General features: G+C 43.7%; 1 protein-coding gene across 1 annotated transcript in view; it reads left to right on the forward strand.

Annotated features, from left to right (window-relative positions):
- The window catches only part of LOC142971744 (glucosidase 2 subunit beta-like), an 84,925-nt gene that overhangs the window by 39,789 nt on the left and 27,042 nt on the right, over positions 1-18,094 (forward strand). Inside the window, exon 11 of the mRNA XM_076112393.1 lies at positions 17,664-17,733. Coding sequence (XP_075968508.1) covers positions 17,664-17,733 — 70 coding nt within the window. The remainder of the gene's footprint in view (positions 1-17,663; positions 17,734-18,094) is intronic.

Below are 18,094 nucleotides of genomic sequence, written 5' to 3' on the forward strand. Positions count from 1 at the left end.
TGTGTGGAAGACAACAATTATCCTTTCGAACAGATTCTCCGAGGCCACACAAAAGAGAGCAGAGCTCACAAAATTGATCTCTTCAGGCTTTGCGAGCCGCCGTGCGCACGAGGAGACAAAGGCACCCACAACCCGGTGATGTCTTAAAGCTACAGTATGCAACTTTTGATGTCGGAACCCTTTAATTATTCTCTTCAAACTTTTTTTTTTCTCCCTATTTAACATCTAGCAATGAGTGCTGGCTTGTGTGACCATGTGCATATTATATAAAATTGCCTGAAATGGGCAATTTGGTGTGATTGCATTCACAGTGGCCATTGTCATGAGCTAGGTTGTACTTCTAAAGCACAGGAATCCATGGCAACAACAATAATAGCAGAAATAAAGCAGTTTTTTAAAGTAAAGTACACCACAGCCAGATGAGTGGCAGGTTTTTGGACACGATCTTGATTATTTGAGCCAACTAATATAGAGCTAGAATTATATTTGCTTTCCAAATGTTTGAAGATTAAGGCGTTAAAATTGAGATATTAAAAACATTTTGTATCTATAGCCCTGTTCTCCGTCCCTCTCCAAATCATGCGCAGCATACATTATGTGAGGCATAGCTTCAAATTCCTCTTTATCACAATGACATTGTCAGGATTATTGTAATTGTCTCACCTGTACAACAAACATGTGAACAGAGACTCTCGTCCGGCTCCTCAGAAGCTTTATTCCACGATGAGCAGAATGTTTTCTTTCTCTTCTGTAGGGAGTTTGGAAAATGCCGAGTGGGCAGTCCCTCTAGGTATTTCTATGATTTTTTGATTTGTGAAACCATCTTTTGAGCCGAGATTTAGTTTCATTTTTTAAATGCTTGGAAAACAACTTTTTTTGTATTTATTTATTTATTACCAGGAAATGCTGTGTAGCTCTTTTTTTTCTGAGATCGTTCTCAATCTTTAGAAGAGGCACTTTGAGTTGTAAACAGACAGCGATCCTCATTGCTTATGAAACTTGAGAACCACATTTACTCATGCATTCCCTCAGATTCTCTACATATGCAATGTTTTTGACTTCTTGCACCCATTTGTCCTGTGAATAAACCCGGGTTCCTCTCCTCTCTCCCCACCGCAACTACCATGGCTGGAAGATATTCTCTTTTTCCCTGTGAATGTATGTCATATCAACAATGTGATGCTAATCTGCTGCAGTCATGCACCCTCCACCGTGCTATTTTTGCCACACACACACACACATGTTGCCTGAGAGGTCAGCAGCATAGCAGGGTTCCTACCGGGTTGAATTGCTCGGAGGCAGAAGTTAATTTCCAACTCAACGGAGAAAAATGACTTTGCTTTGACCTCCCGTGCTTGCTGGCACAACAAAGACTTTGTGCTTTCCCAGGAGACGGGCGCCGTACATATCTAATTTAAAAGCAGCTTTTTACTTGCGGTGTGAAATTGTCTACAATTATAACAGAATCTCACTCGATTTTGTGATTCTTAAAATCAAAGTGATGCTCAAAATATTGAAATATGATTCAATAACGGGACGTTTCACCCCAATGGATCTGTGTAAGTGGTATTAGTGGAATTAATAGCAAGTGTTATTGAAATCAACCATGTATTGACTGAAGCCCCACCCGCTGTTGCTACTTAAGTTAGCTAGCTAACTAATTCAGCCAACTTAGCTCCAATATGTGTTCAGGGGAGTGGTTTAGCTTTGATAGAGTTACTGTAATTAGAGTATTGTGGTGCAGCCATAGTCGGTGCTCACTTTGCTTCCTTCTCTTCGATCTTTCCCTCGGAAAAGCGGTCTGAGCTCCTGGCGTGCAACACGTCACTTCTTAATAAGCCTGTTACATTGATGAATTGATTAATCAGTTGTGCGTCTCCTTTTGTATCTGAGGTTTATAGACATTTTCACTTCATTTGGTTTTCACAAGTTGTTGTTTTTTTTCTCGTACCAGCTGTCAGCATTTTTGCTCAGTGTGCTGAATCTATTCAAACATTTTTAGATGCCACATAAGAGTGTTACTGTTTATACAATTCTTTAAGTGACGCACAGTTATTTACAATATTCTGTGGTTTTGTTTAGGAGGAATACACATTTTTTCAGATTACAAAGATATCTCCAATTTTACTATAATTTGTACTCCGTGTGTGCGAGTACAAACCTGTTCCTGCTTCATACGCTTGTTGTTTTGTATTGAACATTATAGGCAATATAATAATTGATATTACTATTATATATATCATGTTATGTGTCTTTCTTACAATATTTAGTTGCGATCTAGGGTGAAGATCACAGACTGAATTCCATTTCCTTCAAGTCTTATTACAGATAAACTCAGTACCTCCATTTTTGAACACAGTCTTGTCTAGCTTTGGTAAGTCCTGTGTCAGACAGCCATTGTAAAGAAGTCTTTCACACATGCTCCCTAGTAGGAAAAAGGGAACACTAAAGGTAACATAATAATTAAGAACTCCGTCAAAAGTCTAGATGGAAAGCACATGTACTCCCATTTCTTGTGGACAAAAGGCCGTACAGCTACAACGACGTGTAACACTTGTGAAGGTGTTCCTTGGCATCATTTGTACTACGGGTTCCTTAAATGGTGAATCACCCCGTATCATATCTCGAATCATATATTTTTTAAGCTCTTTCTTCGCGGGGTATAAACCAGTTTCTCTACAAACCCTGTTTTCTATTAACAGAAGACACCAGACTTTTAGAATGATAAACTCAAGCAGCTGTACTAGGACTTCCCCTCGGTATAATTCAGTCTAATGAGCACAAAATTTGAACTGATTGAAGAATAAGTCAACAAGATCTGATCTGACATTTGATTCCAGCTTTGGGTACTTCACATGTTTTGATAGGGAGTGTTGCATATTTTAGTCCGTACCAAATTACTATTTAAAGAGGCACTGCGCACTTGGATGTTTTTTTTAAGCCGTAAACTAAATTATATGGCTCTACTTTTGGCCATTTTATAACTTCGCTCAGCTGGAGTTGAATTGCAGTGATTGTTCTGGAACCTCTGCGCTTTAGAAGCAGCATAAGCAGTTCGTAAGCCAGAAATAACATCTAAGCTAGTAAATGTAAGATAGTAATCCTGCAAGAATTTCCCATTTTCATGCCGTCAGTGGATTTACCTCTTTCAGACTCAACCCTCATGGAGTACCTTGTTGAAAGCTCTTTGATAATGCTGCTCACCTTGGACTTCGGGATGTTCCTGGCTATATTTAGCACAGAGGATAAACATGCCGTTAAGTGACCATTATGCTCTCAATTAGCGCCGAGTATTCTCCCCCCACTGCCCACCACGCTACTTTAGCACTTATTAGGGACATACTTGAAGCTCACCCTCACAGTTCACCTTCAGCCCTGATTCAGGTAATGAGCTTGAGGCAAGAGACACCAATAGACACATTTGCTGCCACAGATCATTGAGGGCTGACCGTGGTGAATGCCGGTTTGTATTGATTTGTGACTCTAAGATGGTAGCGATGGTCAAAACGTCGACATTATTCAATTCCTAATTGACCTGATTTCCTTTTGGACTCTTGAAGATTTGACAGTGCTGTTTGATAGGTGTCTGTTTTCTGTCTCTTAGATGTCCTTGAGCTCAGTTAGCAAAAGCACAGCAGAGAAGCGATCCCATTTAAGTTTCACATTGTGTGTGAGATTGGCTTTCAAGTTCTGTTACAATCCATCCTGGCAGTAGTCGACTGAAAGGCAGTTCAAGAAATTCTGCTAAAGTCCCATGTTGCTTTGAAAAACTGGGCTATTGGCAGATACGCTTATCATTAGATGTGCCTGTCAGAATTTATTGGAACAAAAACTCTTATGCTTAACTGAAGAATTAAAGCATTCAAGCATAGCACATCATAGGAGCCAGCCTTCTAATGTTACATAAATAACATAAGTTGTCTCCCACATTGGCTTGGTGTTAATTGCAGGGTACATTTGGAGCTGTTGCTTTTTTTTGGGGCTTGGCTATGGATAAGTTGAGGAGATGCTGACCATACGAAGACGATGCACTCTCCTGTGTGCCGTCTTTGCTCGACCTGTGTTTGCTAAGATTATGTTCTCCGTTGTTTTTGAGTTGGTTTCTATATTTTGCAAGAGCTGCAGTCTCCCGGTCTCGAGAGACGCGGCGGTCGTTGATACGCAGAAAAAGACTTTCACAAGGAAGCGTGAGAGCAGCAGAAATGCTCAGCCATGGGATTTACCTGTCAACTGCACTTAAGCGCGTGCGCTAACATACGCTAGACGCTGTGGCGGTGAAATAAAGGCTGACGTGGCTTTCCTGTGATCCTTGGTCACCGACGACTTCATGAACGTCAGCGCCTCAGAGCTAAGTTGAAAATAAACTTCGGCTGGATTTCTGTGTTTTGAAGGCCTCTGTGTCTCCAAAATCGCTTTTGTTCATGTCAGCTTATCAGACAAATATTTGATATGTAAGCCAGGATGTCGTTAAATGCTCAGTTCTTTACTTGGCTCTTTCCTCTGCCTCCTAGTTTGATTCTGGACAGTTGACACCTTACCAAGTGATGAAGCTTTAAGACGTAACGGTATACTTAACCTGTACTGAAAACCTCAGCTACTGAGCTTGTCCTATTAATATCGCTCCATAGTTCAAGAGAAAAGTGAAAACTGTACAATCTCATCTAACCAAGGAACAAAATGTATCTCCGTAATAACTTTTGAAATCTGCAGCTCCCATCTCAGTCTCAGACTGCCGTGTCTCAAAGTACAGAGCCGAGTTTGGGGGGGGGGGGGGGGGGGGGGGTTTTAACTAAGCACCAGAACTCAATTCCCAAAGCATCCGCCAACTGCACAGCGCTTTTGGAAAATAGACACACGGGTAACTGATTTCTCCACTGACAATGTAAAGGAAGAAAAGCTGGCTCCATCATTCCAGCCATCTGGAAGTCTGGCTCCGACTTCAGGCTGATGTGTAACTTTTAATTGGAGAGACAGTGGTGGGAGGCAGGAGAGGTGGGAAGGAATGATCCCAGTGGATAGACGGGCAGCGTCTGCTGCCAGATGGACAACCGGAGCTTGTGCACACCGCTTCATTTTTTGGGCCAACGTGGTGTGTGTGTGTGTGTGTGTTGTATTCTACAAAGAGATGTTGGAGTCATAGTTTGGTCTAAGACGTCTCAGATGCTGCTATTTTCACAGGACAGAATGAAGCTAGATACTCTTTTGGAGGGTTTGAATTTCATGAAATCTGTTCTACGGGCTTCTACAAAAAGTTGAAATGTTGAACTGACAAATCCTGTCGCCGTGTTGTGCAGAGTTGTATGGTATCAAGTTTCCCCAGCAGTGTCACCCCCCCCCCCCCCCCCCCCCCCCCCCCCCAGTGTTTCAAGAACAATGTCTGCAGCACCGGGCAGAATTGAATCTTCACAGACGGTGTGTGTGGCTTCTGTGCGAGCCATCTGATAAGAGGCTATAAAGGAGGCCTTCAGGGTCGGTTTGGCTTCAGTATGGTTTGCTGTCTGTTTAGCTCGTCTCACCTTTCATACTTCATTCAGGAAAACTCATATTTGTGAATCCCAAGGCTGACTTGTTTGTGTGTGTTTTGCAGCCATCAACTGTTCTTTTACTGCTTTCCTCTCTCTCTCTCTCACTCACTCACTCACTCACTCTCACACAGCTGATTTTGTAAATGTGCTGTAGTGTCTGAACGAAGCCATGAGGAACACTAATGTAAAAGTCAACTATGGCTTTTTGTCTGAATGACAAAAAGCTGTCACTTTATGCGATAGATGAAGCCAGCAATGTTATTTATTCCATTTCTGAAGCGGGTTTAATTCATGATGAGATGCAGTTTAAATATATTACCATCCGACAGTAGAGATGTGCAAATCTTTTAAATGCCCTTTTCTGGGTTCCTCAGCTTGGGATTTAGAATTTCTTTTAAGAAATACAGTTTCACATTTCATCAAACTGTACCGTTTATAGATTCATCCGATTGCCGTCCAGCCATGATGGCTCCAGTGTTGAAGGAAAATCCAAGAGCTGTGTAGGTGAGACGAGATATGATGCATGCGCGATTAACAGTCGACTGTGGCTTAAGCAGCAGCTGCCTCAAGAGGGAGGGTCCAAGCTTAAATCTGAAATGTGTGAACTGAGACCATCCCTCGGGTTCCTTAGGCCCTCCCTCCCTTAGGCCCCTCCCTCCCTTTCTCCATTCACCAGCCTCTCACAGGCATGTGTGTGTTTTTCACCATTTCACACCTCTTTCACACCGCGTATTCATTTATTACTACTACTGCCTTTCTGGTACCCCCCCCCGCCTATCCACCCAACCTCAAACCCCTCGACGTCGAAATTCAATTTAGATTTAGATTTATTTCATGTTGGCTGCTTTTAATTAACAATGGATATGTGACAAGAGGGGGGGAGGAGAGAATGAGAGAGACAGAGAGATAAAATTAAAAAAAACTCGCATTCGCCAATGAGTTACACCAGCAATCATTTACCACTTAGACAGTAGTGCAGAAGCCCCCCCCCCCCCCCCCCCCCCCATCAGTTGCCCTGGCAACCGGTGCCTTGGTGATTGATTCCATGCCAGTGTGGCATCGCTGCGGGGAATAGAGCGCATGAGCTTAGCGTGCTCGCTACATCTTTCTAATTAAAATGGGATTACAGAGTCATCGCCGTTTGTATGTTCAAACAAATGCGAAGGCTGTGAAGGAAATCAATTTTGGTTAATGTCAGGGCTGTTAAATACAACGGTGGATAAACAAATGTAAGCGAGCTCAATGCACCAATATGCACGCTCTTTGCACACTATATGAAGATGTGCCTGCGCTCCATTTGCAGGTTGGGGAAGGGGGGGGGGGGGGGTTACAGCGACTGACGGGCGACGGTGCATCCCTCCATCCCGGGAGTCGGGCTTGATTGACGGCGCAGAAATCACGTGACGCAGCACAAATCACCAGACACAACAATTAGTCTGTTTGTTGCCGTCTGCTAATCAGAAAATAGTCTTCAAATTGGAGCTTAATGTACATCTTAAATGAACAACGGTTTATTAATGTAATTGGATTAGACGAGTCAATCATTGTTGCTGTTGCATGCTGTTGTCGTTCAGACTAGTGTATGTTAAGATGCTAAATATTCTCCCAGCTGAGGCTTGATGACTTCACATTTCTACAGTGGCTGCTTCCACTTGCACCATGTGGGGATACTGTAGCACACCCATGTCCTATTTCAAAACGTGGTCTCGTATACATTTGAATGAGAAATGAGTGTAGGATGCCCTAGATGGTATTGTAACACAGTGATGCTGCAGAACCAATGGTTTACTTCCATATAATTCTACTATTTTGGTTCGGCTTGTGCTACCTTTGCTTTTCTTCCTAATCGCCAAGATTTACGACATAGTTGGAGTGGGTCTGCTGGTACCAAATTGTTCAAGACCCATGAAACTACAACAACTACTACTCCCAACAAGTGGCATTCATCAAGATAATTGTGTACTTGAGTCGCATTGTGAAGTTTTCTTGAAACCCACGACTACCCCCAGAGTGGCCCTAGAATGCCTGAGCGTAAAGCAGCAGAAGACGGAGAGCACGCAAGTGATGTACAGAGTGAAAGAAAACGCCGTACAGTGCTCTGTTTTCAGATTTCAATCACTACGATGCAGTTAGCAAGGTGTAACATAGCGCCTCGGAGCCGTTCCCAAGTGCAGCTCTTTGGCACCGGCTGTGTGGAATGTGTCATTACAGCAGAGGTAATAATAGACCGGGGAGTTTATAATGTGGCGCGTAAAAAAAGCGTGCTTTCAGGCACATGAAAGAGTGCCCGAAAGCCTGAGACTGATGGCAGGAAAAAAACCCGGAAGAATTCATGTTTGGTTGTAAACAATGGAAAGCCTATTATTGGCCGACATGTCATGTGACTGAAACATATATTAAATCTCTCATTTTGCCCAGACAGAAATGCGCCACGAGTCCCGCGTACCTCTACTATATCATCGTGTGACGCAGAGGTTTTTTTACAGGGCTCTCTCTGTAGGTAACAAACTACTCACTGAAATGAAAGTGCAGTTCCAGCCTTATGAAACGGAGTGCCTAGATTAGGCATAAATCAACTCGGTCTTGTTTAGCCCTCTCGGTCTTTGCTCAGTACGGGTGCCAGGCTTTTGTGTTCTCAGCGAGCATGCTAACCTGTGAAAGAAATGTGACAACACTGTGAATTTTCCCATTTCTTAAATTGTGTAAATTGAAAACACGTCTGTTTGTGTGAATACCATTCAGCGCATTATGTGCTCGATTCAGTGGAGTTCATGCATGCACATGGCTCTGATTAACACACACACAGACCTATGTTATTGCAAATCAGCCGGGGTAAAAAAGAAGGTGTAGGTGTAGTTGCGGGTTATCATTGTCATGTCAGGCAAAAGTCTTCATACTATCAAAAAATTGGCCAAAAGTAGTCCCCTCACTTTTCATTCAGCACCAGATGCAGGTCAAAGTTATCACTTATCTAGTAAAATATCTCAACATCCGGTTTGGAGCGTTGGCTGTAATCAGAAATGAATGCGTGGTTTAAAAGCAAGTATATATCCGGTCTTAGTGTTACGTCTGAGATTCCTGACCATTAAAGCACATCGTAATATACCGTTATATTCTATTCTGTGAGTGGTTACACAGGTTTGAAGAAATGTTAGCATGTAGCCATTTCTGTTGTTTACACAGCAGGAATGGGAGCCTGATTTCTACAAGTGGTTGAAGGAGGATGACGGCATTTTTTAAAAAATTTTCCCTCTTGGGGTGCATATTAAAAGTCACACATACGTGTAACGTGATTGGTGTCGGGTTTGCTCTTCTCTTGAGCGGAGAAGAAAACCATCTGGGATTGTGTTTGTGTTAAGCAAAGTGCAACGCTTTCCCACTCCCTCATACACACAGTGGCGCCTGGCATGATGTGGGGACTAATGTGGAATCTAAATCTGGACCTTGTTGATAGAAAATGGCAGGTCACACTGTTTATGTGATTCTCACAAACCCTTGTGCAGGCAATGGTGCTAATAGATAATCGCTATCTTAATAGGAGACGAGATGTCGTGCGATATTGCGCTCGGATCCATTGACTCCGCCTCAAAATAGTTTTTGTATTTATTGAAAACACAACCTCCATGTTTGTTTCTATTTCAAGTTGAGGCTTTCAGCAATGTTTCAACTGATTTGAATTTAACTTTTTCTTTATATATTTAAATTTTAGGATAAAATACTCCTTATATTGCTTATGTTTTCATTTTCAAATTACTTATGATAATGCAGAGAATGTACGACACTTTTAATAAAATTCAATAATATGCCTTCGTTTACGTTGCACTGCGTGGATACATCTCGTGAACTTTTGTTTGTGGATTGCAGCAATGTGGTGCAGAGCTCTCTCTCTCTCTCTCACTCACTCACTCACTCACTCTCTCACTCTCTCACACACACACACACACACACACACACACACACACACACACACACACACACACCTCACCCTCTCATAGACACAAGCACTCATCATAACTGTTCGCTGTGGACTCACCTCCCCCCCTTCGCCTCCTACTCATCCTCCTGATTGGAGTTGTCAGGAGTCAGAGGGTCACAGTAGAGGATGTCAATAGGCCTCATTCACAGACACAGAGAAACACACACACACACACACACACACACAGTAAAGCAATAAAGGAGAGAAGCAGACAAAATGACAGACAGACAGGCAGTAAAGCGGTCCTGTCTTAAGTGTGTTTAAACACACCCCACAATCCCCCCCCCCCCCCCCCCCAGCACAGATGTGCATCAGCTCGCTCTCCCACTCACTGCAGCCGCGCACAGCGACGCCGGGAAAGAGCGTTCAATTTATATTCATTATTCAGCAGTCAACTGCCTTGATTCCAGTGATTGGATATACCCTCTACCACCTACTGGCTCCTCCCTCGCTTTCCTCAGTCCCACGGGAGGGCTCAATGTCTCCTCTCAGCTTCTAGAGTTGATAGTTCTGTGTGTGTGTGTGTGTGTGTGTGTGTGTGTGTGTGTGTGTGTGTGTGTGTTTCTTTTATGCATGTTAAATGGGGCTTGGTGTGTGGCAATCATCAGGCTTTTGGGGTGTGAGCAAAGAGCAGATGGATTTGATCGGCACTTATCCTTAAAAGAAAAGGAAAAGAGGCGGGAAAAAGGCTTTTTTTTACACAATATGAATTATTGTGTTTTGGATTTTTTCCTCAAGCTTCAGAAGGACTACTACTGTTGCTAAACGTCTACTTGCAGAACTCTTACGCCACTTTCCACACAATGGATCTCTCTTTTATAGCACCTGGTGATTTGTTAGTAGAGGAGTTTGATTATCTGATTTAGTTTAAATAAGGTTTCCTATTATTGTTTTGATACCCTAAACAAAATGGAACATGGCTCAACAGCTGAAACAACTGATTGACAAAAAAAGGTCTATTACAAACAGCTTTAAGGGTAGCTGGTGAAACAACCAACACGATCTCGGTAACAACATGCTCATCAGAAACAATAAAGTGCAGCCGAGCCCCGCTGAGAAGTAAAAGAAATGTTTGTTTGACGAGACATTGGCTCGTCTATCTTTATCTCCGACTATAAGCCGAGAGAACCACACGCAGAAGCTCACAGGCAGTTTGCGCTCAAATTGTTTTGGGCACCTGTCACCCTCTGTTATAATTAGCAAGTGGACGTCTACATAATTGCCATCAGGCTGCAGCTGATGTATCAGTGTTGGTAGCCAGAGCCCCGTCCCTTCGTCTTTTAAGCTCTAGTGTTATTAAAAGGGCCGGCGCGCCGTCACAAAGCAGCGCCCTTAGCAAAGTCTTAAGCTGTGTCTTCAGCCAGCGACAGCATCTGGAGCGCTAAAGCAAATGAACTGACACAAGAGGGTTCGGTGTCGGCTTCACCATTTGCTTTGTCCGCACTTGTCCCCGACACACACTAACACACAGATGCGAGCACATACAGGCAGCTTTTGATCATAATTGTGACACTGCCAGCAGAGAGGGAGGTAACGCTCTTGTCCCAGCAGGGATTGGACATGGTTGTAAAAGTAAATGAGGCAGATGGGTCTGTTTTTGAAATGTGGTGTGGAAAAGAAAAAAATTAAAAGGCTCCTTTGAGGAATAAAGATAGTTGAAGCGCTTGTTAAGTTGAAGGACTGTGCTGGCACAGCTACAGTGGGAATAATATTGAATAGAAGTACAGTAATGATACACATCGACATGGTTTTACCAACCTTCAATTTGATATTTTCACACGAAGGACCATAAATCAGTAATGTGCATCCCCCAAAATACCCAATTCTGCTTGACAGGTGTAGTGCCATCATTCTCTCATTGTGTGTGTGTGTGTGTGAGAGAGTGTGTGTGTCCGAGCTTGCTGTTATAAAGAGCTGTGCTCCAGGGCCGAAGGGTGAGAGCTGTCCCGGAGTGTATCGCCAGCTGTAGCGTGACGACTTGACTCACACTTGTCGTTCTCCCTTCCTCTTTTCCCCCGATTAGACTGATGCAGTGTGGAGATGTATGTCAGGACTACGCACACACACACACACACACACACACACACACACACGCACACACATATATATACACAAAGAGCTGTTGCTCTCGGGAACACCATAGGTCACCAGGCTTGTCTCCACCAACCTCCTCTGAAGCTGGTTGCCGCTGCTCAGCAGTGCCCTCGATGTGCTGATGGCTGCGCTGCCTAAATTAGCCAGTCAATGACGTTCAGTTTAGTCCAACAACAGCTGACACTAACACATATATACACACACACCTACACACACATACCCTTCCCCCTTTACCAGATTGCCCTTCCCCCTTACTCTCTGTTGTTCTGCATGCTACCTCTTTCAAGCTCGTAGCCTTTGTGGTTATCTGACTGCACAGTTGTATGTGTCAGCATGTCTGTGTGCGTGTGTGTGTGTATCTAATTTGTTTCACATGTCCTGAAAAGCCCCCATAGGGCGAGGCATTAGCATAGCATTGCTTAGAGTGATGTGGTGTCGAAAGAAATCATTTTCCTGTACAGAAACGGACAGGACGGAGTTCTTCTGTTAGACTTTGTTTTCAAATGTTCAGGCAACATGTAGTGTCAGACTGACAAAAGAACAACAGCATTTAGAGAGTTGCCTTTAATCTGGATCTCTGTTCTGGCATTGTTGTGTGAGGGTAGTTGTGGCTCAGTGAGTTCCTAGCCCCGCCTTTTTTTTTTTCTTCTGTGTGGTCAATTTTCCTAGATGCCTGCTCAGCAAGCCCTCTCCGTGGTGCTGACTTAGACGGGGCTCCGTGCTATCATCACTGGTCCTATTTCTGTTGTTTCCTTGCTGAGCTACAGCTGACTGTGTTAGCTTTCCTCGGCTCTGTCCTTTGTGCTACCTCATCTGTTTGGAGCAGAGCGCATGCAGTGCTAACGCTGCAGTCTGAGCCGCCCAGTAACCACTAAGTGCAAGCAGATCCAATGTCTGCCGCAGATTATACGCGGCCAACTGCCAATCTGGATCCAGTTTCTGAATCTTCAGGAGCAACTTTTTTTGTTTTTTTGTTATATATCCCCATCTCATATCCTGCCAGTGAAATGTGTATCAGGATGCAAATGTGTCATTGCTCTAGTTTGTTTGTGCAGTCCCTGTTCTGTAGTTTGGTGACTCACTGCACGCTGCAGAAGGGGGGGGTCACACGCATTATTTGCTTTGCTTTACCTGTACCTACAAATGCTGCTGTAGCAAAAAACATTCTGCTTGCGGGATTGATAAAGTATCCATCTAATCTATTTTGGTGTGAAGCAGATCATAGTTACGTTACCATTATTCTGGTATTATGCTTTCTATCCACACGCCTCTGCTGCTGGCATGACGGCTCTTAACATAAACTGCATTGCTAGACTTCTGTCTCCCACATACAGACAGCTTTAACATGTCCCTCAGTTCACATCGGGGTGACCGGGGAGCTTTTCTAAGACGACGCATCCCGGCACTCAACAAATGAATTGGCATGTGATGTGAGGCCGCGGCGCTTCAGCGCGTACGAGAGCCCTGGGATCGGCGCTCCGGCGGGTTACAAACCTTGGCAAGGGCTGATGGTGTTTAAAGGCTCCGTTCAGCACTTTCCAAATTAGATGTGAAATGTTAGGCAGGGAGGGACTTGACGTTAATACGGGGCTCGCGGAGACCTCTGACCCCGGGCCGAGGGCGACGCGTCCTTAAAACATAATTGTCCTCACCTTGAGCGCTGGTTCGACAGAAGGAGCAAAGGAAGAGTCGAGGGAGGAGCAGCTTGAGAAAATATCTACCAAGTTTCCTTTATAGAACGAGCTACATTTTTTTTATTTTTTTTTCGTTGGCAAGAGGTTGAAACGATTTGCCTCTCACCTTCGCTCACCCTTGCAGTGTGTTCCGATAGCCACAGGAGGAATGTATTGGATTGCAACCATTTGAGGGATACACCAAATTAGCCCGTTTCCACTCATCAAATGTTGGAAGTCTGATTTGAGCGGCTGCCAGATTTCTGTGTCTCATGTTGTCTGAAATAGATTTTATTTAATTTTTTTTCCCTTTCCCAGCTCCTGAAGCTAACAGCGTTTGGCACTACACCAAGATGATCCCAGATAAAGATATTTTATGAGATGGTGCAGACGAGTACTCTCCAGTGTGCAGCCCCAGTTATGTCGAGAGTTCTCTTTTGTATGCGCGTACTTGTCCATCACACATTTTCTCCATTTCCTGCATCTCCTTGCATTCACGTCACACAACTACTTGAGTACATATTCAGTCATTTGTTTATTTTTAAACAAGACTCCCTCAGAACCAGTGCAAATCGATGTTTTTCATCTCAACGTCTACATTTAGGCAAGTATGAACTGATAAAAACTTGTCAAAACTCTCGTGCACTGAATGAATAGCACATCTTCTGTTCCTACCGAGCGTGCTCCCTCAGCAGACGGTCATCATCACTCGCAAAACCATCAAAAGGGAGCATGTTGATTCGTACATGAGAGTCGCATCCTTCCTGCTATTACAGTATGTTGCGAGATGACAGAGTTACCCCGGAAGGGGACCAAGTCATGAGCAGAGGAGACACAGAAGTAGGTCAGCTCCTAGGCGTTTGTTACATCATACATATTCATAAACAGCACCCAGTTGTTGCAGAGTGAACTCACTCCGCACAGACTGTTTGCTCTGTTCATTGGGCCCCCCCGTTCTCTGTTAAAATGTTAAACAGTGATTACGCATCACAATGAGAATACGGGCAATTGACTCCGACTGCTGCATTTACATGCATTTACCGCTGTTTCGTGGATACAGCGCTTCTCAGTAAGTCGTGCATGAAATTGGGTCTAAAACCTCAAGAAAACAATACATTATTTAAAGGAATAGTGTGACATTTTGAGAAATATGACAGTTAAACGAGAATATCTTAAAGCTATCCTATATAGTAAGCTACGGGGGGTGTTACAGGGAGTTATGTGCCAGACTATATCTTGGCCGAGAGCAGTGACTCTGCTGGCAACTTAATGATGATGACAAGACTCCAGAAAGTCCCTTTCGCCGCAGCCGAGGAATGGTTCGGTGACACCGCGTATGTGTCATTTTTTTTTACACCTTGATATTATACAAATTCAACAAATGTAAAATACCAGATGTGCTTGCCGGTTCATTACGTTCAGGCAGAAGCAGACCAGCTGTTTCCCAGTTGACAATCCTTAGGCTAAGGTAAGCTAACCAGCTGCTGTTTGTAGCTTCGTATTTAACAGGTGGTATCAATCTCCTCTCCAACTCTTGGCAAGAAAGCACAAATAAGAATATTAACAGAATAAAATGGAGAATAGTTAGCAAATCTAAACATTTGTGAAGCTGAAATGTTTCTCATTCCTTCCTGACAAATCACTTGAATGTTTATTGGTGATTGGATACAACGGCGGCTGCGTAGTGAATGGACCCATTCTTAATTTCAGTGCGTCCTGCACTCGTCCTTCAGCTACTGTGGATAAAGAAGAGTGTTGCGGGAGAGTGTGGGAGACTGAATACAAACTGAGTCAGTCACAAGTCTATGAATTGCACTGATGGTTCAAAACATGATGCCATTTCTGCCAGCCACTGTTATTCACTCAACCCTAATACAATCAGACACTCCAACACAAATATTATGCAGGGGGGTGAGATTGACCTCTTCCCAACTCCCAGCAGCCTGTGCTGCAGTTTCAGAATCATTTGTGAGATTTGGTTGGATAAAGTTTAACTCCAGTATTTTAATTGAATATTTGTTTAATTACTATTCTTTGTTTTTGAACACGTTCTATTTAAGATTAAAATGCAAACATTTATCTTTTTTTTTTCTGGCATGTAATGTTCACTTATTGCATTAGTTGACTGGCTAAATAAATAGGGTAATTTGCACCTGTGGGGCCGTCGTGTTTGGTGCTTGCAGGTGGCTATTAATGCAGGAGCCAGCCATGTTTGACAGGATCTGGAAGGCCTCTCTCGTTCGTTGTTGCCACCTGCCATAAACATTTCATTACAGGAGTCCTTAACCTATATTTTATCCCTCTCCGCTCTGCAGTCGGAACTAGTTCGCCAAATGGTGGGGCTGACGGAGAGACTCTGAGGAGCTCATGCTGAAAATATTGAAGAGGGAACGTACACGTCTAAACGAAAAGGAAAAAAAGGAGTTGATGTATGGGGGGGGTTGAAGGAAAGGGAAAAGGATCTAACATGGAAGCTTGAGCATACTGCCAGGCTTTATTTTAAAGAGCAGGTTTTTACAGAAAACAAAGCAAACTCCTACATGTGCTAAGATAGTCGACGTAATCTCGCTAAAGGTGTCTGTTGCCAGCGTGGGGTTCAAGAGTGGCCTCACTGCATTGCCCTTGTTCCGTTAGACATCACCGCGGCGCACACTGCACAGACTCGCAGGCTTCTTTTCTTAGAGTTGCAGAGAAATCGCCTTGCTTATTGATTTGTTTTGCATGTAAACGGAGCGTCTCTCTGGTCTCCGGCTCAGGGTATGTATGCACAGGAGAGTTCCGACAGAAGATGGCGTATTCCTCGTCTTCTATTTCTGTGCACGGCCTCTGTGATTCGAAAACCCTCTTGAATAGCGTCTAGTGCTTCCACAGTACACTTGTGCAAGTGGAAAATGTCATCTGCTGGTCAAGTTTGCTGAACCTTAAATCATTTGTCCTACATTTTGCTATATGAATACCCTCTGATTGTAGAGAGAGACTTTTTTAGTTGAGAGAAAGGCATTTATTTTAATGCACGACGATAAATATTTTTTAGGATCTGATTGTTGAAGTGAGCCATTAAGTTGATTAGGTTTAAAAGACGTGAGCACATAAAAAAACGGGCTTGAGCAGTTCATTTATGCTTGCTGTGATTGTAATGGCATCACGTCCGTTGACCGTATGACCGTTAATCTAATCTCCGCAGTCATTAAACCGTAAGCGCGAGGTCTTTTTTTTGGTATACTGTACATGGGCCTCGGGTTATGTCGGCCTGACTGGTGCAGAGACCGTTCCAGAGGCTTTCCTCGCCCTGTGTTCCCTGCTTTGGGTGCTTCTGTACTCCTGGCTGCTTTCCCAGCCTTCTCCCTCAGCTCCCCCCCCCCCTTTACCGTCACCACTCTCTCCATACTCGACTAGGTTGCTGCAAGGGGTCAAATGTCACCCTCCGTGGGATTCTGCGTCTCCTTTTGTCAATGCTGAGCCTCATGATGTGTGTGTGTGTGTGTCTGCGAGAAAGACGGAGAGAGAAATAGGGCAAGATAGGGAATCTGAGAATGCGAGAGAGAACATTCCTTTTTGTATGACTGTGGTTTTCTGAGGGAGTTTAAGGAATCAGATATATAGTAAGGGGGGCTGACTCTCAAATGGAAGAGGATGGAACCAGGAAATGTTTTGCCTCTTCGCTGATAAAGGACTTTAGCTGAACTGTACCGTTTTTATTAATCCCATTTGATTAAATGCCGACAATAATATGTAAGGACTTGCTTGTAGTTACAAATCCACAGAGAATTATCGCTCGGCTCTGCAGTTCCTCTCAGCTTTGCAGAGTGTTAAGTGTCTTTCATCTCATTGTTTGGTTTTTACGGCCTAAAAAAAACAAACACTTTCCAACGGCGTCGGGAGACTGTTTTCAGCCCTGAAAAACTGACACTGCACGTTAGATTACCTGCCCAACACTAAATGTCTGAGACGAGGTTAGCAACTAGCTACTGAAGACGGCGGAGCATTTAGCTGCAAAAGAGCCAAATATTTCCCTCTGGGGTTTGTAAAGTGGCCATAAAAATATGCAAACAGGGTAGTTTACACATCTTATGTTTAATTTATGTTTATTTTACCTAGTGTGACAAAGAGAGACAAACATATCATCGCTGTGGCCACCTTTGCCGTTTTCACACTCACTCTTTTCATTTCTGTCTTGGTAAACACAGTTGTCGGTGTAAAGAGGCTAATAAGCCTGCGGGCCTTTCAGCAGTTTACCACACCTGGAAATAGCATTTTTTTTTTCTGTTTATGTGCAACCTTGCTACTCGCCCGGGCTTGGATATCACAGCCTATTTTTAGCACCCACTGTTTTGGCAGCTGCTGAGATGCAACGACTCCACAGTGTTAATTTGTGCGACCTTTTGTTTTGTCTAGCTGCAGAGTGGGAGGCTACCAATCTGAAGAAAGTCGAAGAAGCTTACGAGACAGTCAACATGGAAATAAGGTAAGGGCAATGAGGTAGAAGTAGAGGTTAGCGCCCATCGTCACGTACTTGTGGCTCAATCGTCAACATTCTGCACTTCGTGTGGACAATGCTTCTCACACTGCTGTGTTTGTATGGGCTTTAAAATAGCCTCCATCCGTTTGTGCTTTAGCAGTGAAGAAAGCTGCATTATTTGTACTGTAATACCTAAGGCTAATTTGAATGAAGAAAAACAAACTCTATTGCCTACTGTGCTCTGCTGGGTGGACCTATTCAAACTTATTTTGAGGGGAGTGTCTTCCCGGGTACAAATTGTCCGAAATGTCTTTGTGGCATTCTAAAGACAGACAGACACAAATTAGTGCCGTCGAACGCTGCAATT

Source organism: Anarhichas minor, unplaced genomic scaffold, assembly GCF_050575085.1.
Source record: "Anarhichas minor isolate MPS153535 unplaced genomic scaffold, ASM5057508v1 ptg000049l, whole genome shotgun sequence".
NCBI lineage: Eukaryota > Metazoa > Chordata > Actinopteri > Perciformes > Anarhichadidae > Anarhichas > Anarhichas minor.